This window comes from Chaetomium tenue, assembly GCF_020726465.1.
Source record: "Chaetomium tenue strain MPI-SDFR-AT-0079 chromosome Unknown F5144scaffold_3, whole genome shotgun sequence".
NCBI lineage: Eukaryota > Fungi > Ascomycota > Sordariomycetes > Sordariales > Chaetomiaceae > Chaetomium > Chaetomium tenue.
The window spans coordinates 3,228,614-3,253,640 of NW_027117331.1; the positions used below are offsets into that span (position 1 = coordinate 3,228,614).

The following is a 25,027-nucleotide window of genomic DNA, read 5'->3' on the forward strand; positions in this document are numbered from 1 at the left end:
TTCGTGCCAATGGCGATTCCAGCGGGGGAGCTCAAAGGTTTTTGGGGTGCAAGTCCCCATCCGGGCGATATTGAAGTCGGTCGATTGTGACGAGACGCTTTTAATGATGGCGAGGAACGGACCATCTGCCGAGCAATGTGTCGTATGCTGTTCCGCCCTTGGGCGCCAGGGGCTCTTCCCTTCAAGCAAACCAACATAATACTACCATGGAGCTGAGGTTGCAACCGGCTTCCCCGCCTTCCTTGTTCGAGGATCAGTGGATGCCCGCCATGCGTTTTACAGGGCTGGCCAAAGCAACATCGGACCCTAAAAGCATGTATCCATAAGCGGCCCGATTGCCTCTGGAGATGGATGGAAAGGTGGGAGCCGGCTATCGAGTACTCCCATATCGACGACCTCCTGGGTGCCGAGTGGAGAAAGCAAGCAGGTACTCTCTCGACAATTGGCCGGGATAGCTTTAGTATATATATGTGGAAGGGTCAGTCTGGGCAGAAATTCATGTCCTTTGCCTGCCTTGTTTAAATACCTCAGGATAGCACTGAGGTGAAATTGTGGGAGCCTAGGACATGCCTAAAAGACCGCTTCGGCGCGGCAGAAGAGCCCACCCCAGACGCAGCCAGCAGAGTGACAACCACTCGGGTGGTGCAGCAACAGCTGCAATATACCCCAACCTGGGCTTAGTTCCAGCGTTTTTTTTTTGCTGTTAAACAGCTTCCACCCCGCGGTAGGTCTTGAAGTGAAACAGCGCGCAGAGACGAGGAGACGGGCACGCACATGCGTAGGTACCGTACCGTACCTACTTAGGTACATGCTCATTTCACTTTTACTCTCTTCTGTGTTTTGTTCTCTTGTTTTGCTCCCTTGGTTGGCCCCCACCTCCTACCCATGTTGATTTCAAGTGGCCGATCTCATCTCGTTGACCCCTGTATGGTGCCTGTGCCCCGCGACCCCAGCTTGGTTTCGGTGCTGTTGCCGCCCTTGCCTTGGCCCTGGGCAACGACGGGAGTTGAAGCATACCCAACCTAAATGTTGGAACGCAAACAGCTGCTTCCTGCCCACCGATACACGATCCGATTACATCCTTTTCCGGCCGACCACCTCCCCTCCCGACCCTTGACTTCCGTTCAAGGAACACCGACGCATTTGGGTCCACATTCCAGCGTGGTCGAGTACCCACGCGCGGGGCAGCAGCACAAGCCAGCTGAACATCCCTCTTCGGGGCACAATTCGCGATTCGGTCAGCAACTTTTTTTTCCAGGTCGGATCTCAGACGAGATTTAGGGAATGGGCAGGACGCCAACTTCGATTTCCCACGCGCAACCCGAGAAAGAGAGAAAGAGAGTTCCCAAGACCACGATCCCCGAATCCGAACCGAATCGACGACAACCACAACCACGAGCTCCTTTTACACCGGTCACAGCCGAGGGACGAGGGCCGAGAAGGGGATTCAGCCCAATCCAATCCGAACCGAACCGAGTTTACCGCCCATACCGCCAGGCCGGTGAATAGCGCATCACTACTACTACTACTACTCGGGGGACAAGCGTCAACAGCAACGGACCGGCCATGGCGCCGCCGGGCTCCCGCCCTGGGAGCTCTGCACGCCCCGGGAGCGCTGGCGTGCCGTACCACCACCACCAACACCACCACCACGGCTCGGTGGGCAAGGCTGCCGTTGTGACCGCGGCCACAGCAAAATCGCCGGGGACACCGCGCCGGGAACAGAGCCATCGGTTGGAAAAGGCCGTGGCTGTGCAGGATCCGGGGTTGAGAGACTATGTAAGTCGGGTTCTCCTGCACATCCATTTCCTGTGCCGGCTGCTGCACGGTATTTCTGGTCACATTTCTTGTTCCCGAGGGCTGGTGGTTTTGTGTGTGGTAGACGGAACATGCACGGCCCGTCCCTCCAGAGTTTACATGGTTGCATGCCCTGCCGGCGCACAGATGCACCTGCGATTCGCCCAATGGCTTAGCGACTGGCCTCGAGTCCTTTGTTTGGATAACACCTGGGCTGCGGGAGCGGGAGCTGGGGGGATGGGATCGAAGGGATATGTGGCTGGCGACCCCATTTTTCCCCTCTGGGCCGCGGCCGGCCTGATTTGTGAGAAGTGAGACATGGCTAACGAGTGATGTTAGCGCCTTGGAGACTGTATCGGGAAGGGAGCCTTCGGGTCCGTCTACAAGGCGTTCAATTGGGGGACTGGCGAGGCAGTGGCCGTAAAGCAGATCAAATTGGTCGATGTGCCCAAGAGCGAGCTGCGCATGATCGAGGTGAGTTCAGGTCAAAACTGGGGGGACCAGGGGCTGTGATACTGACGGTATGCAGGCAGAGATCGATCTCTTAAAGAACCTCCATGTTAGTAGCGAAAAAAAAAAACGCCACCTCGGCTACAGACACGGTCGCGTTGTGGGCTCGAAAAACACTAACCGGGTGACAGCATGACAATATCGTGAAATATATTGGCTTCGTCAAAACCGCAGACTGTCTCAATATCATCCTCGAGTCTGTCCGCTCAGGCCTCACAGAAACCCCGCTGTTGTGCTAATATATCGTAGGTACTGCGAGAATGGCTCCCTGCATTCCATTTGCAAAGCCTACGGCAAGTTCCCGGAAAATTTAGTCGGTGTGTATATGACGCAGGTCCTCCAGGGCCTGCAGTATCTGCACGACCAGGGTGTTATTCACCGCGATATCAAAGGCGCCAACATTCTGACCACCAAGGATGGCACCGTCAAGCTGGCTGACTTTGGCGTTTCAACAAGCACCCTCGCCGGGCCAGACAAGGAGGCCCAGGTTGTAGGAACCCCTTACTGGATGGCCCCGGAGATCATTCAGCTCTCTGGTGCCACCTCGGCCTCGGATATCTGGAGCGTCGGATGTACCGTCATCGAGCTACTGCAAGGAAAACCACCATACCATAACCTCGCGGCGATGCCGGCGTTGTTCGCCATTGTCAACGACGACCATCCCCCGCTCCCCGAGGGGGTGTCTCCGGTTTGTCCCGCCGGCTGGTGTAAATCCGTGGCAATGATTGCTGATACTTCCTGGATAGGCTGCTCGTGACTTTCTCATGCAATGTTTCCAGAAGGATCCCAACCTGCGAGTATCGGCGAGGAAACTACAGCGGCACCCCTGGATTACAGGCTGCCGAAGAAGTGACGCGCCGGTTTCGAAAGCGCCATCGAACTTCAGCCAGGCGGTTGAGGAAGTGAAGCAGTGGAACAAAGCACTTAAGTCTTCCGAAAGTAACCTTAGAACTTCAATGGGGTCAGACGCCAGTGGTCCGGGGCATCGGACAAATTTGACAAGGATGCCGTTGTCGTTGGCAACAAAGCAGAGGCCGTCGGCAGATGCCTTTCGGTCTCCCGAGCTTGCTGGTAAGCTTTGAGTTCAGTGCTTCTAAGTGGTTACGCTGACTCTTCCAGATGACGATAATTGGGATAACGACTTTGCGACAACCATCTCACCGTCTGCCCTCCATCTTCCACAGATCAAGGGGCAAGATAACTTTGGCGGTTTGCTCTCCGGAGATCGCCTGAAAGCGTTCGCGTCCATCGACGCCCAGCGAGAGGATTCTGAGAACTGGGATTCGACCTTTGAGGGTGAGCTTATGACGATCAAGGGCTTAGGTCACTGGTCCGAAATCGACCCTCAGGAGCAGACCATCCGGCCGCTGCCCAAGAAGATGGAGAGGACACGGGAGTCTAGGATGAGGGTCCCAGAGAACCCAGGGCACAGGCGCCAGCGGAGCCGGGGAGTGCCCAACAATGCTCAGCCTAAATCCCCCGTGAAGCCACTCGGCACAAAATTCGAGCTGCCTCCACGCCCCGACGTCATCTACCGCGAGCAGTCGACAGAGGACTACTCCGACCTCTTTGCTGACAACGACCACGTTTTTGACAGAAGACTAAGCCTCACCAATAAGGTGAGCTTATCCCGGACCCAAACAAGTGAAGTATCATGCTAACGATACCCAGGATGCACCCCAGCTTTTCCACCCCTCAGACCTCACCACCAGCGTGCCAAAATCCTCTCACTCCTCCACCGCCGGTAGCACGCGCCGATCAAAGGCCGCTCCGAGGCCTGCCCTCCTTTCCCCAGAACAACCTGTCCGTCGCCCCCGCGCCCGTTCCACCGTCGAGATCACCAAGTTCGCCGAGGACGAGGGCGACGAGGATTTCTCCGACATTTTTGGCGTTGCTGGCGAGGCTGTAACCGAACCGGAGGAAAGTGACCGCGGTTCGGAAACAGACGGCCAGGGCGGCCAGCTCATTCTCTCACGCCTCTCCAACAACTCGTGGCTTGGGGACGACGAGGACGAAGATGACCCGTTTGCCATGATGGATCCGGGGTGGGATGAGATGGATCTAGAGGCAAATATTGCAAGGGATCGGCATGCGAGGTTGGCGGAGAGAGTGGAAGGGCTGGTGAGAAGCATGAAGATCACCGAGGGGGAAGAGGTGGTCGGGGAGTTGGCGGAGGATTTGGTAAGTTCCCCCCCTATTACGAGTTTCAGGGCTCCAGACTAACAGGGCGGGCAGTTGGCGCTGTTGTGGGAAAATGACGAGGTTAAGGCGTTGATTATTGGCGCGCATGGCTTGTTGCCAATATTAGAGATTCTAGAGCCCTGTACGCTCAAGAGTCGGCAACACATGATCTTGCAGTTGCTCAAGATCGTTAATGCGGTAAGTTTTATTTACTTTAACCCCTATTTTGGATAAAAACTGACAAAAATAGATTATACTTGACGACGTCGAGCTGCAAGAGAACCTGTGCTTCGTCGGCGGCATCCCGATTGTCACCAAGTTTGCCGCCCGCCAGTATTCCAACGAGATTCGCCTCGAGGCCGCCGCCTTCGTCCGGCAAGTCTACCAGACTTCCACACTAACACTGCAAATGTTTGTCAGCGCTGGCGGTCTCAATGTCTTGGTGGAGTTCCTCGACGAAGATTACGAGATGTCCCAAGATCTTGTTTTAATAGGAGTCAATGGCATCTGGAATGTCTTTGAGCTTCAGGGGCCAACGCCCAAGAACGACTTCTGCAGGATATTCTCGCGTAGCAAAATCTTGGATCCGCTGGCCGCCATCTTACATAAGGTCTTGGACGAGGACAGAGACGAGCTGTCGGAACTCGTGGAAGGCCGTATCATCAACATTTTCTACCTGTTCTCTCAAGCTGAACCTTATGTCAAGGAGGCGGTTGCTGAGCGACAGGTGCTGAAGAGTAGGCATCTCTCCTGTTATGTGCAGTCGGACAAGCTTACTAACAGTTTGCAGCGGTGCTCAAGGACCTCCGGCGGATGACGCCCTCTCACCAGATCACCATGCTCAAGTTCATCAAGAACATCTCCATGTGTTCGACTGTGCTCGACTCCCTGCATTCTGCGGACGCGATTGACTTCCTGATTGATGTTCTCAGTCTCTCCATGAAGAAGGGGCAGACCAACTTCCGAGAGATCTCCAACCAGGTGCTAAACACCATGTTTAACCTCTGCCGCCTCAGCAAAGAGCGACAGGAATATGCGGCCAGCAACGGCATCATCCCGCTTCTGCTCAAAATCATGAAGACAGACCGGCCGCCAAAAGAGTTTGTGCTGCCCATCCTCTGCGACATGGCGCATTCCGGGAGCAAAGGGAGGCGCTACCTGTGGCAAAACGGCGGGCTGGACTTCTACGTTTCGCTTCTAGCGGACCAGTACTGGCAGGTCACGGCTTTGGACGCCATTTTTGTGTGGCTGCAGGAGGAGACAGCGAAGGTGGAGAGCCACCTACTTGAGGGCAGCTTCACCGCGGCCATCATGTCCTGCTTTAACCCTACCAAGGTTAACGCCTTCGACCCCAACCTACTCGAGCCATTGCTCAAGGTCTTGCGATTGAGCCCGGCCGTAGCGGCGTCCCTTGCCAAGGCAGAGATGTACGCCGGCACCGCTCAGAAACTGGGCCACAAAAAGGCCGTCGTTCGCCTCAACCTGTTGCGTCTCGTGCGTAGCATCATGGACGGATGTGAAGCAAACAACCTATCCATGTCGGCGCTTAGCACATCCGAGACAGGCCGACAACTGCGCGTTCTGCTCGACGACATCCAGACACTGGCGGATAAGGACCCGGCAGTGCTTGTGAGGAATTTGGCATCGGAGCTCATCCGGAGTCACATCGACGGCGAACTGCAACACGAGGCAATGGCTCTCGGCAACATGGGACTGGGCGCCTCCACCAGCACGGCGTCTAGCACAGGCTCAGGCCCACGCTCACGCTCCGGCCCGCGGCGCAACACAAGTTACACCCCACCAGGGCTGCATCTCAGCCTGTCCATGCCTCCCACCCCGTCCCACGGCCACCGAATGACGCAGTCCTCATCGGCCGCGTACATCGAAATCGCCGCCACCCCGAAACGCTCAGCCATCGGCCTCACCCACGAACGCGACCCCTCCTTCTACCGCCCCCGAAGCCGCGACAGCATCCCAATACCAGCGACGAGCATCCCGCGCCGCGTCTCCGACACCCCCCCTTCCATCCCACCAGGAAACAGCACCCCCACCAACCCCACCTCCAAATCCCGCCTCCCGCGCACCTCCATCACACAATACACCTCGGCACGCCCAACCCTAACCACAGCCGCCACGGCCCCGATCTCCTCCACCCTCTCCCCCAGCACCGGCCCCAGATCGGCCGGGGGCCGCCGCGCCGGCAGCGGAGGAGGACGTAGCGAGTCCTTCAGCCACGGCGGTGGCGGCGGTGGCGGCGGTGGAGTCGGCGGTGTCGGTGGTGTCGGTGGCAGTTACAAGGAGAACTACCAGACCTACCTCCAGCAGAGCCAGGCGGGTAGGATCCGCTCGGGCTCGTCGGTCACGGTCGCGAGTGTCTCCAGTGCTGGGGGCGGCGGTATCGGGACGCAGTACTCGGGTTCGCCGACGGGGAGTGTTATGTCGGGGGGTGGTAGTGGTTTGATGCCGCCTGTGCCGGGGTATGGGGCTGTGGGGGGTGGTGGTGTGGTGAGAGAGAGGGAAAGGGAGGTTAGTGGTGGGAGTACGGGGTCGGGAACGGGGAGTGGGAGTGGGAACGGGACGGGTGCTGCGAAGAGGAGGAGCCGCGCGCCGAGTGCGAGGTCGGATGTGAGCTCGATTGCTGGGTCGAATGCTGGGTCGGATGCGCGGTGGTCTTAGGAGGATCGCCGCGCTCAACGGCTGGTTTCGGGTTCGAGGTCTGGGTTTGGGTTTGGTTCTAGTTCTGGTTCTGGGCAGCGTGGGGTGAGGGGCGCGGCGGTTGGTGTTGGCGTTGTAAGTGTGGATGCTATGGGTAGTCCGGTTGTAAGACGGGGTTCTCCTGGCGGCACTGTTGGGGCTATCAGGGGCAGGGGAAGGGGCGCGTTGGGTCAGAGACGGTGTTGATCGGTTTTTTTTTATATATTAGGCTTGCTACTACGGCGGGCTGGATGGCTGTTTGCTGGCCTGCGCCATTCTTGTGCATGTTTTGGAGCAGGGTGGTTATCTATTCTCTCCTTCTGGTTTCGGGGTTTGGTCTCGTTTAAGAGAATGGGCAGGGTTATAAAAGTGTCTCTGGCTGGGAAAGCGAGAGCAGGCCGGGCAGGGCTTGGATCCCTTCGGATAGATGTGAATTGATATTACTATGTATACCACAGATTCGTGGGTTTTCTATTACTTTGTTTCCCACCTCCCTCCCCGCTCTTCAATGAATGGTTAAATAACTCACCTTCAAAGTAAGTGTTCCTCGATGATCTCTCCGATCGAAGCTCACGAGCATCGAAACATGGGATGAACTCGCCAATCACAGCGAGTTAGTTGGCCCAACTCGACGACCCGGATCGTCGGCGCGGAGGTGGCTGTGCCCCTCCCGGCCCGGCTTGCGCGGCCCACGTGCGGCCTCGACGGACGTCATCAGCTCAAGGCACCAGGCAACCTGGCATTTCAACTTCATTCATTGTCGGATTGTGCAGCTGTTGTTTGTCTTCCTGTGCGACTTTATTCATCCGCTTTTTCGCCTGGCTGAATCTGCTTTTACTGGCTCGGCCTTCCGTCTTATGTTTTGCGTTAAATCGAAACCGCGAATCTTGCTGCCACCATGACCCGAACCGCAGTCTACAGCACGGCGTTGGTCGCTTTGGTTGCGGGTGAGTTCGAATTGCCTCCTATCCAGATCAGTCCACATCCCGAATGGGAATGCCTTTTTACATTGCTTTTGGTCTCAGTTGGACCCGAGTAAAAGCATGATGGCTCTCTCTCGATGATTGAGGCCGCCCCAGCATCCAACGACAGGCATGCCATGGGCGGGCACCCTCAGTTCATCACAAACCTACCCCTCATCCCAGTCCAAACACCTGCATCCCCACAATGGAAGCCAACACCTCACTAACACCTCCCCCCCCCCTTCCCTCCGCAACAGCAACGGTCATGACCATAACCTCCATCGTCTCCCCCAACTGGGTCTCACTCAGCGTACCCTCCCCCTCGGGCGGCACCGTCACCGACACCATCGGGCTGCACCGGCGGTGCGCGTCGTCGACGGGCTCGTGCGCGCCCTTCCCCGAGCCCTCGCGCTGCGACGGCAGCGATGGCGACGGCAGCGGCCCCTCCTTCTGCTCCATGTGGCGCACCACGGGCTTCTTGATGAGCTTCGCGGTGGTTGCGGAGCTGGCGACGCTGGTTGGGTTTTTGGTGATTCTGGCGGGGGGTCGGATCAAGAGGGAGGGTGGGTGGAAGGTGTTGGGGGGGTTGCTGGCGGCGGTGGCGGCGGCGCAGTTTTTGGGTATGGCGGTGGTGGTGAGTCTTCTTTGTTTTTCTTGTTTCTATTCTTGCCCGTGTTATTTGCTTGGGCTGTGCTAATGATGGCGACGACTATTAGGCATATCTGTTTGACCATGATGACTTGTTCCTGGTGCCCGGATACCGGCTCGATTCATCGTGGTACTTGTGCACGGTTAGCGCGAGTGCTGCGCTGCTGGCTGGTGTTGGGCTGGCCATCTCGGCGCTTGTGCTGCCGCCCGAGGATGGGTACTCGCAGCTGTTGAACGACTCCAACGGCGTGTAAATGCCGATTCATGGGTGGACGATTGCATTGAGGTGATACGATGGCATGGTGGCAAGGCGGCATGATATGAACATTTCCTTAATGGGTTCCATGATACGAATATTGGCAGGCGTTCGCGGTTTGATGCTTCCATCTCTTTTTGTTGTCAAACACTCAATGGAAGCTCTAACTTTCTGATTTGAAACAAACCGGGTTAGGTTAGGTAATACGAGTAAAACACATTCAGGAGATAAACGGGATGGGGAAACACTCGACAAAGTACCATCACTACCCGATATCATGCGAATACGGAATACTAGTATACACTGTTGACGAAATTGCTCGTATCAGATACTAGTATGAATGGTAGAAACTGGGAAATTGGACGGCATCCGTTGGTTGGGAATGCATTCCATCTCCAATTATTGGAATTTATATTAGCTAATACTAGTGTACGACAGCGTGCCTTGGCTCCGTTTGGGAAGCCATCACTGTGTGGCTGCTGAGCGCCCACCAATGTGGGGAGATGTGACCCTACCAGGGGGTAAATTGTCTGGGCAAATTTTGTCAACAATCTGGATTGGCAGCAACGATTGGTCCTTGCATGTGCAGCGGCAGCGCGCGATCGTCCGAGCAGCAGAGGTGCCGCGGTTTTGGGACCACGGGTCTTCTTCCCCCTTCTTGCCTTTTTGCTTTCTTCGCCAGCACATTCATTTTGGCTTCACCGCCCAGAAAACTGCCAGGCCACTCCCGTGTCGGTAGTCAAGGCTTCCCTGGGCAAGCGCCCGTCGTTCTTTACGCGATACTAGTATTCAAGCAAGTCTGTTTCGGACTTCTCCTTCGGGGTTCACATCCGCGGCCAGCCCCTGAAAAATCTAGAGTATAAGGTTGCGCCCACGTCGCGTCTCAGTCAAGATGTCTGCTAGATACTCTCTCAGGCAGACGCCGAGGTAAGTTGTCTTCTCACCTCAAGGCACACGCGACTTCCTTGGTCGCCAGACTCTCCCAAACGCTAAACCTCTCCGCAGGAAAAAGGAGCTCTTTGATGGCATGGTCGAGACTCCAGCCCGTCGCAACACTCGCCGCAAGACCCCGTTGCCCACGACCGAAGACGAAGCCGAGTCCACACCGCCTCCCGAAGTCATGGAGACCAAGCCGTTGCGCCGGCGCACTGCGCCCAAGTTCACCGAGCACATCGACGAACTGACACCGCCTGAGACGCCCGTTGACAGCGACAGCGCCGAGACGTCGTTCTCCAAGGCCAATGGCAAGGAGGCCAATGGCGCGGTTGTCGCGCCGAAGAGGGTCTTGGACGCGGATTTCTCGGGCGAGTACGAGTTCGGCGGTCCTTGGTTCGTCTCGCTCATGATGGTTGGTTTCCCCATCCTCATGTGGTACATGTGGATCGGCGCGACCTACTATGACGGTGGCTTCCCCGTCCGCACCGCGGGCCAGAGCTGGGGTGACTTCGCCAACCACCTCGTCAACCTCGTCTACACGGGTGCCTTCCCGCACACCAAGGCATGGATGATATACTGGATCTTCTTCATCGTCGAGGGCGCCTTTTACTGCTTGATGCCGGGCATCTGGGCCTACGGCAAGCCGCTGGAGCACATGGGCGGCAAGCAGCTCAAGTATTACTGCTCCGCTTACACGTCGTGGTACGCCACGCTCACCATCGTCGGCGCCCTCCACTTCTCGGGCGTGTTCCCGTTGTACACCATTATCGACGAGTTCGGCCCCCTTCTGTCCGTCTCGATCCTGTCGGGCTGGCTGGTGGCCATCGTGGCGTACGTGTCGGCCCTCGCGCGCGGTGCCCAGCACCGCATGTCGGGCAACCACGTCTACGACTTCTTCATGGGCGCCGAGCTGAACCCGCGCATGTTCGGCATCCTCGACTTCAAGATGTTCTTCGAGGTGCGCATGCCGTGGTACATCCTGTTCCTGCTGTCCTGCGGTGCCGCCGCGCGCCAGTGGGACCGCTACGGCTACGTCTCGGGCGAGGTCGGCTTCCTGATGCTCGCGCACTTCCTCTACGGCAACGCCACGGCCAAGGGCGAGGAGCTCATCGTCACCACCTGGGACATGTACTACGAGAAGTGGGGCTTCATGCTCATCTTCTGGAACCTGTCGGGCGTGCCGCTGTCGTACTGCCACTGCACCATCTACCTGGCCAACCACGCGCCCGAGACGTACCGCTGGAACCGCTGGGCGCTCGCCGCGCTGTACGTCAGCTACGTGTTCGTCTACTGGATCTGGGACAGCGCCAACAGCCAGAAGAACCGCTTCCGCTCCATGGAGCGCGGCACCCTCGTCAAGCGCAACACCTTCCCCCAGGTGCCCTGGCAGACCCTCTACAACCCCAAGACCATCGAGACCGGCCTCGGCGACAAGATTCTGGCTGATGGCTGGTACGGCATGGCCCGCAAGGTCCACTACACGTGCGACGTCTACTTTGCCACCACCTGGGGCCTGATCACCGGCTTCAAGAGCCCCTTCCCCTGGTTCTACCCCGTGTTCTTCACCGTCATGATCGCCCACCGTGCGTGGCGCGACATTGCGCGCTGCAGGGAGAAGTATGGCGCGGCGTGGACCCAGTATGAGAAGCAGGTGCCGTATCTGTTCATTCCGGTAAGTTTTTGTCTATCTGTCTTTTGAGAGATATGGTTGCTAATATGTTGCAGTACGTCATCTGATTTTAATGCTCTTTCCCACATCAGCACGGGAGTGCATGGGCATGGGTATGAGAGAGAAGGTGCGGCGGTTGCATGCAGCATTTTACATGGAGGGTGGCATTTAGGGGGGTTGCAATGGATGCGATGACTGATGGATAGGATATGAGGGGGATCTAAAGGGGTACATGGACATGGACCTGGGATGCTTGAACCTGGAACGGTGTGGTCAAGCCGGGGCGCGTGGGGGGTTGGCTTTCCTACCTACCTTCTACCGATCACCTTTTACTGGAACTAAAATTAATGGTAATGCTTTCAAGTTGTCTCCACTGAGTATGATAACTTGATGTGTAATGAAGTTGTTACCCCTAAACGGCCTCGCCAGCAACCCCCGTGCTCAAGAACAGTGACCGTCAACAACGACGGTCAACAATCAAGTACCGAGGTATGGTAGTACTGTTGGGAGAGGACCAATATAAACAACCAATGGCGGCCAAACATGAAAGAGGTACAAGAATATGTCTTCACCAGTGTTGTCAGCCGCTTGCTACCCCTGAGCTCCCTCGGATCATACCCAAAGACTAGACAACATCAAAAACAGAAGTATACAACAAGCGAATACTGAACCGCTGCCGGGCCCCAGAAGCCCTTGAAGTGGCCCAACCTCGGCAAGAACCCCAATCAATAGTTAGACAAAGACAAAAGAGAAAGAAAAAAAAGCCAAAAAAGATGCGCGCGCCAATCGAGGACGGGAATTGAGCCCGACGTGGGGGTCGAACCCACAACCTTGAGATTGTTTCTGATCACGTGATCCTAAGAGTCTCACGCTCTACCGATTGAGCTAGCCGGGCGCGGCTTGCTTGTGGTTGTTGAGGCCGAGGTCGTTTGGAAGAGTTTTTCTGTGCGGAGCTTTTTTGGTGTTTTCGGTTGTAGGGTGCCGGGATGCTAGGGTAATGGTGTGGGGCCGGGGCCGGAGCCGGAGCCGGTGACAGGGGTGTTGGTCGTGTGTGGTGTGGCCGGGAACTATTTGTTAGTCGTCGTTTGACATGAGATGAACAGGCAAGGTGGTGGCCAACAAAGCCTTGCGGTATGACGCCGAGTCAATCATCGAGTCTCGTACAGTCAGCTGCTTAAGATAAGCTAGAAGCGTTGTCATTGTGTCAACAAGCCTACTCTTTCCCCCAAAACGAACAATCAGTTGAGGGAGAGAACTATTCTTCTCAAAGAGCTAAAAGAAACTTTGTTCCGAAATTAGAATAGCCAGCAACGGCCACTTCTTGATTAAGATCGGTTTATTAAGCCTACAACCACTCAGCAGTGCTAACTATCCCGTCTACCTCAGATCTAAGACAGCCTCACAGTTGCGCAGTAAACTTCATCTTACTCGCATATTGCGTTGAGTTATTTAGGGGATACTGTGATGATGTGAAACCGATCGATCTTGATATCAAGACATCCACTCATACTATAGACAACGAAGCGATGCCACGAGACGAGATTCCGGAGCAGCTCCCAGAGCATGTTTATGAGTACGTTGAAGAGGAGTACATTGAAGAGGAGTACGTTGATCCGGTGGTTCATATCGGGAGGGTTACTTACCCTCACTTGATCTCCCCGCTAGAAATAGCCGCCCGGTTGGAAACAACCGCCTCATTCGAAGCAACCACCCCATTGGAAGCAACCACCTCATTGGAAGCAACCACCTCATTGGAAGCAACCACCTCATTGGAAGCAACCACGCCATTGGAAGCAACCACCCCGTTGGAAGCAACAACCCGCTTGGAAGCAACCCCCTGGGTGATAATAAGCCCCTGGCGAGAAATAACCACTCCGTCGGATACCACTCACCTTCCACCCCCACCCCCAGCAAACCAACAATCCCAAAACGAAACCCAGGGCGCCCACAAACCCCCATGCCGAGCCCGCTGCGGGTGCGCATGTCACAAACCGAAATCAACCCGGCTTTCAGGCCTGAGCGGGATCCTCTATGTAGAACCTACCGGCTTCAACAGATGTGACTTGCCTCGGTGCCTCAACGCACGACCCTCCAGCTTACACGTCGAACACCGGTTTCCGCGCGGCAGCTCCGGTTCGCAAACCGTCCGCTTTTACACCGCTTACCAAATCAACACAGGCTCGCTTTACCGATTGAGCTAGCTAGGCGCGGCTCGTTTTGGTTGTGAGGCCGAAGTCGTTTAGGTAGTAAATGTTTTCTTGGCGGAGTTTTTGGTGTTTTGGCAGGGTTATTTTTGATGTGGGGCGGGTATCGGTCGCTCGGGAAGGTGCGGACATGATGCGGCCCCAGACAGCCCCGAGAAGGGGTTCATGTCGTGGGTGAGCGCTATGTTCCATTGTACTCGAAGTACGAATACACTATCAACGTAGATGGGCGTGTGCGCCACATTGGGGCAAACGGCCTTTCATGGACCAATAATTTACTGATAATTTAATGCGTGAATAAGACATGGCCAAACTCGATTCGGGTTCACTCTGCATTTGACCACTGCAAGAAAAGAGAGGGTCTCTGTGAGGTAGCAACCTGAAAGGGGGGGGTTTCTGTTGGTCCTCGAGGCTGTAACTCTTGTATGTACCTAGGCCAGTTCCTTTCCCTCCCGCATCCAGTTGAGTAAATTACCGCCAGCCGCTGCCATGAGGTTTGGACGCGACCTCCACCAGCACCGGGTGCCGGCGTGGGTAGAATCGTACGTCAGCTATGAGCGAGTAAAATTACTCGTGAGGGCAGGTGACGAAAAAGGTTTGTTTGGCCGTCCATTGCTCTCCTTGCTCACTTCACCTGAACAACAGGGCGCTGTGGCTACCAACACTGATGGGTCTAACCAGAGGGCTTTGTCCCACTTCTCCTAGAGCTGTCAAAAACCCTTTCGCACGAAATAGATGGATTCAACGCGTTCTCTGCACGCCAGGTCGCTGTCATCCATTCGCGCATCGCCGACCTCGAGGATCGCTATGGCGTGTCGATCACCAAGGCTAGGCCACCCGCATCGGAGCTCAGTCAAGTCGTGGTTCCCGAGCTAGAGGATTTACAATCTTCGCTCGGCGACATTCAAGCGGTCATCGTGCAACTGGACTGGTACAACAGGGTCAATCAGGAAGCTATACAGAGGCTCAGGCACAAGCGGCAACGCGTCGCCGGGACACCCCCGCCGCAGAGCAGATCATCAGCGGCCGAAGCCGCTAAATTGTGGAACTCGGAGCCCCTCGCTAGCCTGAACCAGTTCCGGGTCGCCATCCGTACCGCCTTGGCCGTAGGTGGACCCGCACCCACCACCTCGTTGCTCTCCCAGCGATGGCTCCACAAACGGGGAGTGGACATTCCTGATACTGCACGCCGGGCTGTAGCCATCGACGACTCCGCGGCACTTGGTCAGCTTCTGCACCAAGTACGTCCCGACGAGGATCGAGCCTTGCTGGCACGAGCCTTACTCCAACTTGCCACGGTTTACGGTGCGCTCGGATGTTGCGCCTTGCTCACGCCCCTATCCGCCGGCCGTCTTGCTCATGGGAAGGAGGATGCCGACTTTCTGCATCATCTTGTCGTTGAGATAGGCCGGCGACGAGACGGCGATTCCTCCAAGGAGCTCGATCAAATAACGCGCGCCCTTCCTGAGAGCGAACGCTGGGTGCTTCTCCATGCGGATGCGGTCGGCCGTCTCGCCCTGCATTACGCAGCGGCTTACGGCCTGGTCGGCGTGTGCCGCCATATTTTATCGTGTATGACTGAGTGGGGGTGTTCTGCTCTGCGTCGACGCCAGGCCATCTTTACCACCGATGCCGCAGGCGAAACACCTCTCGACCTAGCAGTAGGCAGGGGCCACGCCGCCACCGTGCGAACGTTGCTAGAGGCTGCTGTAGAAGATATAAAAGGGGATAGACCCGAGGAGGCGGTGGTACCGCAACACCTCGGTAACGGCAGTGTGCCGTTAGGTCGACTTCTTCTCGCGGCCATTCAAGCCGGATCCGAGGACGTGTTCTCGATCCTTCTGTCAACCGGTCTGAGGTTACATGAGTTCCAAAACGACAACGGGGAGACGGCCATGTACGTTGCGGCGCGGCATGGTCGGGTGGAGATGGTGCGAGCGCTGTTACTCACCGCTGTCGACCCCAATTCGGCCGAGTCAGTGCGTGGGTGGACGCCCCTTATGATTACCGCCATTCAGGGACACCAAGAAGTGTTCGAGCTTCTCGTGAACGCCGGCGTGGACCAGGACGTACGCGATTATGATCGAGGGTGGACGGCCCTCGACCACGCCGCATATAAGGGGTATCCGGCCATGATGAAAATGCTTCGACGGCAACCCAAGCTGGGGTTCGAATCTGAGCCAGGGGGCGATGGCCTGCCTGGGAACCGGATCTTATCCACCAGCGTACCCCGTCTCGATATCGACAATCTGCCACCGTCCGCTTCCTCCCCCCGACCTTCCAACCCACAGAGCTACGTCTTTATCCACCCGGGAACGCTAGATGTTTACGACAAAGTCGCAGCCGTGGATATCTCTCCCTATCAAGCCAAAATAGCGCCGGCTGTCGCCCCCGACTCGAGTCTCTTTCTAGAGATTTCGTCATTGGAGCCCCCACAACAACAGACACCGGCACCGCCGTGTGTTTCCCAACTGCCCATTCTCGATGACTGGTCCAACCGGCCATGGGGATTTGCCACGCAAGACGCAACAAATGCAAAGGTAGTATTCCGGGTGTTCAGTGCGCTGGCGAATGAAGACGACGGCCTCATTGGGACAGCCATCGCGCTCCTTAGCAGCCTACGGCGGGTGCTTGGGCCGGGGCGTGAGAGCCTCATTCGCCATCGCACGATCCCACTGCTAGGCCGCCTCGGGGACTTTGTTGGCACCGTAACATTCACCTTCATGGTCGCCCATGCTCGAGGGACCTTACGGCCGCCGCCTACCGCCCCGCAACGACTCGAGCGTCCAAGGTCTACTCTTATTGGAGCACATCGCGGTAAGTCGACTCTGTCGTTTGAGCTTGTCTTATATCCGCTTACTGTGCAATTTTAACGGCAGGCCTCGGTCAGAACGGAAAGCAACACACAAACTTGCAAATGGGGGAAAACACTCTTCAGGTATTCCCACACGCCCCATCAACTGCCTTACTCGACAGTTCCCTCCAGCTTTCGCTAACTCGATGTCTATAAATAGTCCTTCCTTTCATCCCTGGATTTGGGCGCGGATATAGTAGAGGTATTGTACCCATGTTTATTCGAGCCCCTCAACTGTCGACCGTGTTTTTTGAACCAACTACTCGTTCTAATCCCATCCGCTAACCAACGTCGTGTAGTTTGGTATGTTATCTAGCTCGAGCTCGAAATATCTCACGTTTACATACTAATCATGACGGTGTCGCGTATTAGATGTACAGGTCACCAAAGATTACGTACCTGTCATCTACCATGACTTCCTCGTGGCGGAATCCGGAACAGACATAGGAATGCACGAAGTCACTTTCGAGCAGGTAAATATTGCCACTCTTCAGCACTGGGCGCCAATGATCTTTTTCTCGTTCCTCGGCTAAGATTACCTATAGTTCATGGCCATCAGTGATGCGCAATCAGGAGATGGAGCGGCGCCCCCGTCATCGTTGTTGCCTCCGAGGCTGCCATGGGATGAAGCGGCGCGCCCAAGGCCGCAACAAAGGAGGCGGGCAGGCTCACTTCACGCTCCGAGGGATGATGTGAGCAAAGCACTCGTCGATCGGATGCGACACACATTTGATCACCATGACCATGGCTTCAAGCCGAACGTCCGCGGCAAGCACATCCACGCCCCATTTGTGACGCTGAAAGAGCTGCTTCTGAAGCTGCCCGCCGACGTACCGTTCGACGTGGAACTAAGTACACAATCCCTACCCGGACCTAGTGTAATGGACGTTAGTCGCTGGCAGGCTTCGGAGTTTGCTAACATGACGTTTTTTGCAACAGAATATCCTATGCTCTCCGAGGCCAATGACTTTACGATGGATGTATTCGGCATGGAGATCAACACGTTCCTGGACTGCATCCTGGACGTCATCCACGAGTTTGGTGGCGACCGGCCCATCGTTTTTACATCCTTCAGCCCCGAGGTGTGCATGGCGCTGGCGATGAAACAACAGACGTACCCCATCCTCTTCCTGAACGAATCGTGCACTGCCAAATGGCCGACGCACGACATCCGCGCCATTAGCGTCCAGACCGCCATCCACTTCGCGCGGGGTCTCGGGATCAACGGTGTAGTCATGGCATCGGATCCGTTCGTCGTATCGCCCAAACTCGTCAGAAAAGTCCAGAACCGCGGTTTGATTTGCTGGTCGTTTGGCAACATGAATGACGACCCGGACAATGCATTGGTAAGGCGTTCATTCCCCGGGCCCGCCGAGTCCGTTCCTCGAAACGTTGATCAATCTGCTAACTGCCCGGATCGTCAGATACAAGCTGAGGCAGGTTTAGAGGTGATTATTGTCAATCATGTGCGCCGCATCACCGAGACATTGCGGCAACGCTGCAAAATTCGTGAAAGCCTCAACATGAAACTTCCTAATTAGGGGTGAGGGAGCGATAAGTTGAGGGGGAACATCGGGAAATCCCAATGAGCTGCCCGGGCACCTAACGTACCTCGGTGCGGAGTAGGTATGTAGGTACCTACCCATGTTACCAGGCAGAAAAGAATTGAGCCTCATGAGAAGCCCTTGATTTCGCCAGCACTAATCGCATCGTGATATGAGGCTATTCCAGTCGGCCGAACTGAATAAGTGTAGCCTAGCCAATGCGGATAGATATGTACCTTAGGCACACTATTAGGTACCTTTATCAGTCGAGCCAGTTAAGCCTGAACGGGCGGACCCGCCCGCGATCATTGTCCTAGCCTCATGTTACATGGGTAACCGTCATACGAATCCTTCCTTTCCTTGGAACGCAAACCGACTGATATCAGCATGTTTTTCTCTTTCACCACAAATTAGCGGTAACAAAACGCTTCCCACTGCTGCAGGTGAATGGGTGACAGTGTGGCTATCTCGAAAGAGAGCGAGAACGCCAGTGGCAGTGTCTGGGGCAAATCACGACCAGAAAGTCTGGATTTCCTGCGGGTGGAAGTTGGCGTGGATGGGCACAAGACGGGGCTTTTTGGGATGCTCACATGCTGTCATAAACCTTCGCTGGCACGACTGCCAGGTGGTTGGCCCGGCGAGCCCGGCCCTGCTGTAGGTCAGCACAGCCCGCTTTTGGCCAGGGCCTGTTGCGCATTCGGGTCCCGCCACCATGACGACTCCCGGTCGACATGGTTCCTGGGTTGATTGAAAAGGTGGGGTCAAAGGCTTTCGCCACCACAACGGCACAATCCCCGCCTCTAGTCCCGCCAAGTCCACCACTCCCGTTGATGACGCTCCACATCGTCCACGAGACCCTAGCGCCCGCTTTGAGATCGAACAAAAGGGTCATTCCAAGTCGATAAGATGGACCCGCTTTCCATCACCACCGCTGTTCTAGCTGTCGCAACCGCGGCCGAGCAGACCCGCCGTGCCCTCGAACGAGTGCGGACCGCCCTCAAGACCATGCCCGGCCGTCTCAGCGCGCTCAACAACCAAGTGGCCGACCTTGAGGTGCTGCTGCGCCAGATCGTCAGTCTGATGTCCGCACGCGACCAACATCCAGAACTGGCAACGGCCGAGGCCCATGACCAGATTCGCGATGTAATTCGCCGCGCAGGCGACCTCCTTCAGGAATTACGTGACCTCTCGGCCCAGGTTGAAAAGGCCGGCAACAGCCAGTCTCGCATTGGGTCCATTCAGCGCGCCCGGACCTGGCAACGCTACCTTCCCCGCCTACACGAGATTCAAGACGGCCTAACGAGTGTGAAATCGACCCTCAACCTTCTCCTCGGCGCATCTAATTCGTCAGTCTCCCATCCCCATATGTTTAACTCAACCCTAACTTAGGTGGGGGGAATGTAGGTATGATATGATGCGTATGCGCCTCGATCTAGTGGCAGTAACTGGACTATCAAACAACCAAGCAATGCCGCAACAAGAGATGTTGGAACGGCTCTTTGAGCATATCGACGAGCGAATCGAGAGTGTCAAGCTTGTCGTCCAAGAGCAGACTCACCAACTCGAGCGGTCCCAGACGGCTCTTCTCACAAGACCGTCAGACCCTCGCCTACACCCGCCACCTGGAACGCCCGCTCCACCATACACGAGCCGCTCTGCGTCTTCAGCCTCGATAAAACAACAGCCCCAGGGCGTGGGCCTCATTGTCGCTGGCCGTACGACTGCATGCCGAGCCCGCTGCAAGTGCGCGTGCCATAGAAGCCAAAAGTCGGCGACCCCTTCGTTTCTGAGTCGGGTTCTAGGGCAGCTCTTTGTGGAGCACGTTGGTATCCCGGCTATCAGCACCAAATGCGACACACCTAGGTGCAGCAATGCACAGTCTTCACAAATGTACGCCGAATATTGGTTCCCTCTCGGTGTCTTTTGGTCGCAGATTATCCGCTTCCATGTCACCTACCAAGCAAACCTGGGCCCATCATTCCAACTTCGGTCCCTGCGCCGCGTGCCCGACTCAGCGCCGGCCGTTAGCTTTGCCATGAGCGGCAATATCCAGGGCCTACAAGAACTATTCCGCCGCGGCGCCGCTTCGCCTCAAGACGTTAGCGACACCCGTGGCTACTCCCTCATACGTGTTAGTTTTGTTCCATTCATACAGTATGTGCATTATTTTTGGTCACTAACCGTCGCTACTCTTACACAGTGGGCACTCTACTCGCGGCAGTACAAAACAGTTCGGTTTCTTCACGCGGCTGGCGCAGACGCAGATTACCGGTACATTACCCACCCCTTTCCTTCTACCGTCACCATCAAGGAGATGCTAACCCCCTGTGTCATCAAGACCGAAAGCTCTACACGACAATAGCCCTAGCAACAAGGCTGCCGATGCTTTGATGATGGGTGGTCTTTCTAGCGACGTCGTGGATGATCTTTCATGCATCGCTAATGAGGACTGGGTCGAGGAGCAAAATTTCCCGTTGCTCCACCGTATCGTTCTCGGCTTACACGGGAAAGACCTGGAGCAAGCACTCGCCGAAGACCCTACTACTGTCGACCATGAGGACGCCATGGGCCGCACTGCGCTGAATTGGGCTGCCGCGCGGGGTGATGACCGTAGCGTGGCTACGTTGCTCAGCTACGGCGCCGACCCTAACATTCTAGACTGCCAGCACTCCGGCCCCCTTTCCTATTCAGCTGAGAAAAACCATACCATCTGTGTTCGCATCCTCCTCGAGGCTGGCGCACAGACAGACCCCGTAATACCTGGCGGCCAACGAGTCGGTAGCCCGCTCAACTGTGCCTCGCGCAACGCATCTGACCCTGTCCTCATCAAATCGCTGCTCGACTTCGGTGCCGACGTCGACGCGAGCGGTGTGGACGGTCGCACGCCGCTCATCCATGCCGCACGCACCGACAACGTCTCGTTCGCATTGCTCTTCCTCGAACACAACGCGAATATCAACGCCGTTTCCACAGCAGGCCAGACACCCTTGACGACTGCCATCGTCAACAACAGCCACCGCGTCCTACAGCTACTACTAAGCCGATGGGCGGACTACAGCGGGTGCCCTCGTCTGCGGGGGCCGCACCTGCTAGACACCGCCGCGCAGTTTGCGGACCACGAGACACTAGCCATCCTGTGTCTGACCAATCACATCCGGCTGAAGTACGACAAGAACTATCACACGGGCGACTTTGAAAAGGTGTTGCTCCAGCGGCACGACGGTGACGAAAAGCTCAGCAAGGCGTTCGCCGACTTCATGGCCATTGTGCGGGAGGAGGTGTCGCCCGAGACCCTGATGGAGCAGGGTCTTGCGTTTTCTGGACGGTTGTCTGAGATGTCAGATGAGAAGAGCAACGCCAGTGATGAGTTTTTTGATTCGACTGAGCATCTGCTTGACTGAATATTTTCTTTTTTGCATGAGCGTTGGTCTAATACTCTGTTGTTGGGACCGAAACGGAAATATGGGAAACGATGATGAGTGGATATGGATGTGATGTGGTTACGATTTCTGGGAAATATGGGATAAGGCAGGATACGGAGTTGGAAGATTAGACATGCTCTTCGACCTCGTTTGTATTTGTACTAGGGATATCCGGTTTTTAGATGAAGATATGTATGATACTTGTTGCTTGTGTTGGTGCCACCGCATCACCACCTCTCATTCGGGGACATTTTTGAGTACAAGTCATCCCTACCCTACCACGCACCGCCTTGCCGTCGCCGCCTCGGTTGCCTTCCGACGCATCTATGTATCACCTGTGCCACCGTTCGACTGAGCCTCGCGGAGATAGACTCAATCACAGGCCGCTTCGCACCCGTGTCACGTTGCCGTAAGCTCGCCACCACCCTCGTGCCATCATTGGCAACACGAGGTTCAACAGTTCATTGGAGCTTTCCATCCCGTTGCATGTTCCTTTCTTGTTTTCGACAGTGGACGTCCAGCCGGGTCATATTCAACGCCGCGGCTGTGGTAGCGATGCCCAATCCCGCTCTGATAAACTAATCAGATTCACACTGGTGACACGATGGTGGTCAGCCAGTAGGGTACAGCGCTTTCCCTCACGTCAGGACTGATAATATCTGGCTGTCAATAGGTACTCAAGCAGCAAAACCGTACACCACCATCAGCAGCATGGCTAAGTATACCCAAAAAATCAGATAAAGAGACGCGAAATGCAACGACCATTGCCAAACTAGACTACAATCTCACCCATCATCCGTCTATGATGAGAAACCGAAACCCAGAGCGATGCGCAACCCGAATGTGACAATAGTACAGGTACGTCCCGCGAAGCCATTAACCAACCCTGCCCAAGATGCGCCGCTTGCTCAACCCCATCACTGCCCCCTCACACCCGCCCCTATGCCAACCCCAATGTCGAACCCCCTTTCTTGCTTGCCCCTATGCAAATATGATCGCGATTGTGTTGTCATAGTCCACGAGGGCGTATGGGCTGTGGGTAGTTACAGCTTGTCCGCCCATCCGCCCTCCGTGTCGATATGAGCGCGCCTATTAGCATGTGATGTTGAGAGTGGCCTTGGAGTTCATGAGCAGCGCGACAATCAGGCCGTAGAGACCTAAGCCGGGTTAGCGCAGTTCCCCGCCCTAAAAGCATGGTGACTTACCCAAGACTTCGGCGAAAATGAGAATCAGAATCATGCCGACGAACAGCCTAGGTTGCTGCGCCGTACCGCGCACACCAGCATCACCAACAATGCCGATCGCGAAACCGGCAGCCATGCCCGCAAGGCCGACAGCGAGACCGGCGCCGAGCTGAATGAAGCCAGTGTATAGCGCATAGTTATCCTGTGCGAGGCCGTCGGAAATCAGGACCGAGACGACCAGACCGTAGATACCGATGATACCCGCCATAATGACGGGAACGATGTCTGGAGCAGGGTGTCAGCAATTATTCCCGGATACTTTTCGCGCAATTGCGCCGTCGTAAACGCACTCTTGACGATAAGGTCAGGGCGCAGAACACCCATGGCGGCGATGCCGACACCCGACTTGGCCGTGCCGTACGAGGCACCAAGGCAGGTGAAGACGATAGCTGCGGTGCAGCCCATGGCACCGAAGAAGGGCTGTTGTCATGTCAGTACGAGAAGGCTTGTAGGTGTTGTTGTGCGTCGGATCCCGAGCGTTCGGATCGCCGTTGGTTGGAGGGCTCCGCAGTCGTCACCGCCAGCAAAGCTGACGGTCCAACGTGGTGGAGGGTGCACTAACCGCGTAAACAGGGCTGCGGAAAACGGCATTGTTAGCAATACATCCATTGAGCCACTGGGGCGCGCGTATGCGCCATGAGAGTGCGCGGTTGCAAAACCGCAGACTCGGTTGTTGGCTGTTAAGGGTAGGGAAGAGCTCGGCTTGTTTTGAGGGGAAGAAGCCGGCCTGGGTAGCGGCTTACCAATAGTCCGTCATTTTGAAAGTTTGAGCGCGAGCTGTAGCGGGGGAAGGAAGGGCAAATAATTGGGGGCTCGGGGGCGATTGAGGTAGTTGCGCGATGTGTGGTGCGTTGGATGTTGGTGAATGTCGTCGATGGTTGACAGTTCAAGGTTGGAAGTGATTCCAGGTTGCAGGTTGCAGGTTGGTGCAGGTTGGTGCAGGTTGTTGGTTGGCTGTGCCTCAGGAGCTTGCTCGGCGGCATCCCGGCACCCACCTCAGCCACCTCCAATTAGGTAATCCGGGATCCGGTCGAACCAAAGTCCATTCTGCCGCACGAGACCGCCCAAAGTTTCCGTCTAGCAGGGGCCTGTTTTTGCTGCCAGCACCGAGTCAATCTTTTTCGTCGTCCATCGCGATCGCAATCTCTCACGCCATCCCACACCATCCCCAGGGCGAGCAAACGCAGTGAACCCTGGCGACAAGTTAATCCCTAACGAATTCTTAATCTTCCAATTCGTATCGACGTCAAGATGTCTGCTGCTCAAAACGAGTCTGCTGCCTGGCCCAAGGCCGAGGACCCCGCGCTGGTGCAGGAACTGCTCGACTGTGTCCAGCAGGCTAGCCACTACCGCCAGCTCAAGAAGGGCGCTGTAAGCTTACCCTGCGAATCAATTGTGGTTACGATGGTTACTAACTCGGTCCCAGAACGAAGCGACCAAGTCGTATGTCTACGCTTTCCCCGAACACGATGCGACACTGACTGACTGACGAGTCCAGGATTAACCGTGGCACGAGCGAGCTGGTCATCCTCGCCGCTGACACCCAGCCGCTGAGCATTGTGCTCCACATCCCGCTCATCGGCGAGGAGAAGAACGTCCCCTATGTGGTCCGTAACCTCGCTCCATGTAATAAGTTGTGAAAAAAAAGAAAGCTAATAGCATCGCAGTACGTCCCCAGCAAGGTCGCCCTCGGCCGCGCCTGCGGTGTCTCGCGTGCCGTTATCGCCGTCTCCCTCACGTCGAACGAAGCCTCGGACCTCAACTCGAAGATTCGCGCCCTGCGCGACAAGGTCGAGCGTCTGGCTATGTAAGGAGTTATTGGTTCAGAAGAAGGTCGTTGTGAAGGATGGGCTGGACTGGGTAGCGGATACGCCAGGACGGTGAAACGCCTGAGCGTTTCCGGCACCAGGTTGGCTGTGCAGAGCAAGATTTGGATCATTGGCAACCCGCTGTAATCTAGCAGGGGCGTTTAGGGAAATAACTACAACTCAAGTTCTCCCAGCTACTCGATTATCGATTCAGGGTTGGGGTTGAAACACGCTTCTGTTTCCTCGATTTCCATTTGGCAATGCAATCTGACGTGGGGGGGCCTGCAGGATGGGCCAA

The 25,027-nt window shown here is 56.1% G+C and overlaps 7 protein-coding genes and 1 non-coding gene across 8 annotated transcripts; 6 read left to right on the forward strand and 2 right to left on the reverse strand.

The window, feature by feature from the left end:
• Positions 1-2,632: 2,632 nt before the first annotated feature.
• On the forward strand, positions 2,633-7,164 carry F5144DRAFT_488395 (uncharacterized protein; the record flags this gene model as incomplete). Its single annotated transcript, XM_066785658.1, has 7 exons — positions 2,633-2,995; positions 3,054-3,378; positions 3,427-3,926; positions 3,979-4,488; positions 4,543-4,686; positions 4,739-5,225; positions 5,279-7,164. 7 exons carry the CDS (start codon positions 2,633-2,635, stop codon positions 7,162-7,164), a joined length of 4,215 nt encoding a protein of 1,404 aa, XP_066645089.1.
• Positions 7,165-7,921: 757 nt separating this feature from the next.
• F5144DRAFT_195657 (uncharacterized protein) lies at positions 7,922-9,338 on the forward strand. The gene is made up of 3 exons (XM_066782864.1): positions 7,922-8,129; positions 8,402-8,778; positions 8,861-9,338. Exons 1-3 carry the CDS (start codon positions 8,081-8,083, stop codon positions 9,044-9,046), a joined length of 612 nt encoding a protein of 203 aa, XP_066645090.1. The 5' UTR covers positions 7,922-8,080; the 3' UTR covers positions 9,047-9,338.
• A 521-nt stretch (positions 9,339-9,859) lies between these two features.
• On the forward strand, positions 9,860-11,993 carry F5144DRAFT_195461 (Delta(24(24(1)))-sterol reductase like protein). The gene is made up of 3 exons (XM_066782863.1): positions 9,860-9,975; positions 10,054-11,656; positions 11,710-11,993. The coding sequence occupies exons 1-3, from the start codon at positions 9,941-9,943 to the stop codon at positions 11,719-11,721; spliced, it is 1,650 nt and encodes a 549-aa protein (XP_066645091.1). The 5' UTR covers positions 9,860-9,940; the 3' UTR covers positions 11,722-11,993.
• Positions 11,994-12,455: 462 nt separating this feature from the next.
• On the reverse strand, positions 12,456-12,548 carry F5144DRAFT_t82. The gene has a single exon. It is a non-coding gene; the product is annotated as a tRNA-Lys (tRNA).
• A 1,798-nt stretch (positions 12,549-14,346) lies between these two features.
• F5144DRAFT_546866 (Glycerophosphoryl diester phosphodiesterase family-domain-containing protein) lies at positions 14,347-18,252 on the forward strand (the record flags this gene model as incomplete). The annotated part of the gene is made up of 10 exons (XM_066787442.1): positions 14,347-14,452; positions 14,593-15,407; positions 15,471-15,836; positions 15,876-16,674; positions 16,737-16,795; positions 17,011-17,014; positions 17,084-17,184; positions 17,257-17,563; positions 17,651-18,057; positions 18,136-18,252. 10 exons carry the CDS (start codon positions 14,347-14,349, stop codon positions 18,250-18,252), a joined length of 3,081 nt encoding a protein of 1,026 aa, XP_066645092.1.
• A 909-nt stretch (positions 18,253-19,161) lies between these two features.
• F5144DRAFT_486316 (ankyrin repeat-containing protein-like protein) lies at positions 19,162-21,656 on the forward strand (the record flags this gene model as incomplete). The annotated part of the gene is made up of 4 exons (XM_066785542.1): positions 19,162-19,601; positions 19,660-20,386; positions 20,456-20,526; positions 20,594-21,656. The coding sequence occupies 4 exons, from the start codon at positions 19,162-19,164 to the stop codon at positions 21,654-21,656; spliced, it is 2,301 nt and encodes a 766-aa protein (XP_066645093.1).
• A 1,113-nt stretch (positions 21,657-22,769) lies between these two features.
• Positions 22,770-23,512, reverse strand: F5144DRAFT_546868 (V-ATPase proteolipid subunit C-like domain-containing protein; the record flags this gene model as incomplete). Its single annotated transcript, XM_066787443.1, has 4 exons — positions 22,770-22,834; positions 22,883-23,146; positions 23,212-23,341; positions 23,456-23,512. The coding sequence occupies 4 exons, from the start codon at positions 23,510-23,512 to the stop codon at positions 22,770-22,772; spliced, it is 516 nt and encodes a 171-aa protein (XP_066645094.1).
• Positions 23,513-23,984: 472 nt separating this feature from the next.
• Positions 23,985-25,014, forward strand: F5144DRAFT_568788 (50S ribosomal protein L30e-like protein). The gene is made up of 4 exons (XM_066788662.1): positions 23,985-24,292; positions 24,348-24,364; positions 24,420-24,528; positions 24,589-25,014. Exons 1-4 carry the CDS (start codon positions 24,173-24,175, stop codon positions 24,730-24,732), a joined length of 390 nt encoding a protein of 129 aa, XP_066645095.1. The 5' UTR covers positions 23,985-24,172; the 3' UTR covers positions 24,733-25,014.
• The last annotated feature ends 13 nt before the right edge of the window (positions 25,015-25,027 follow it).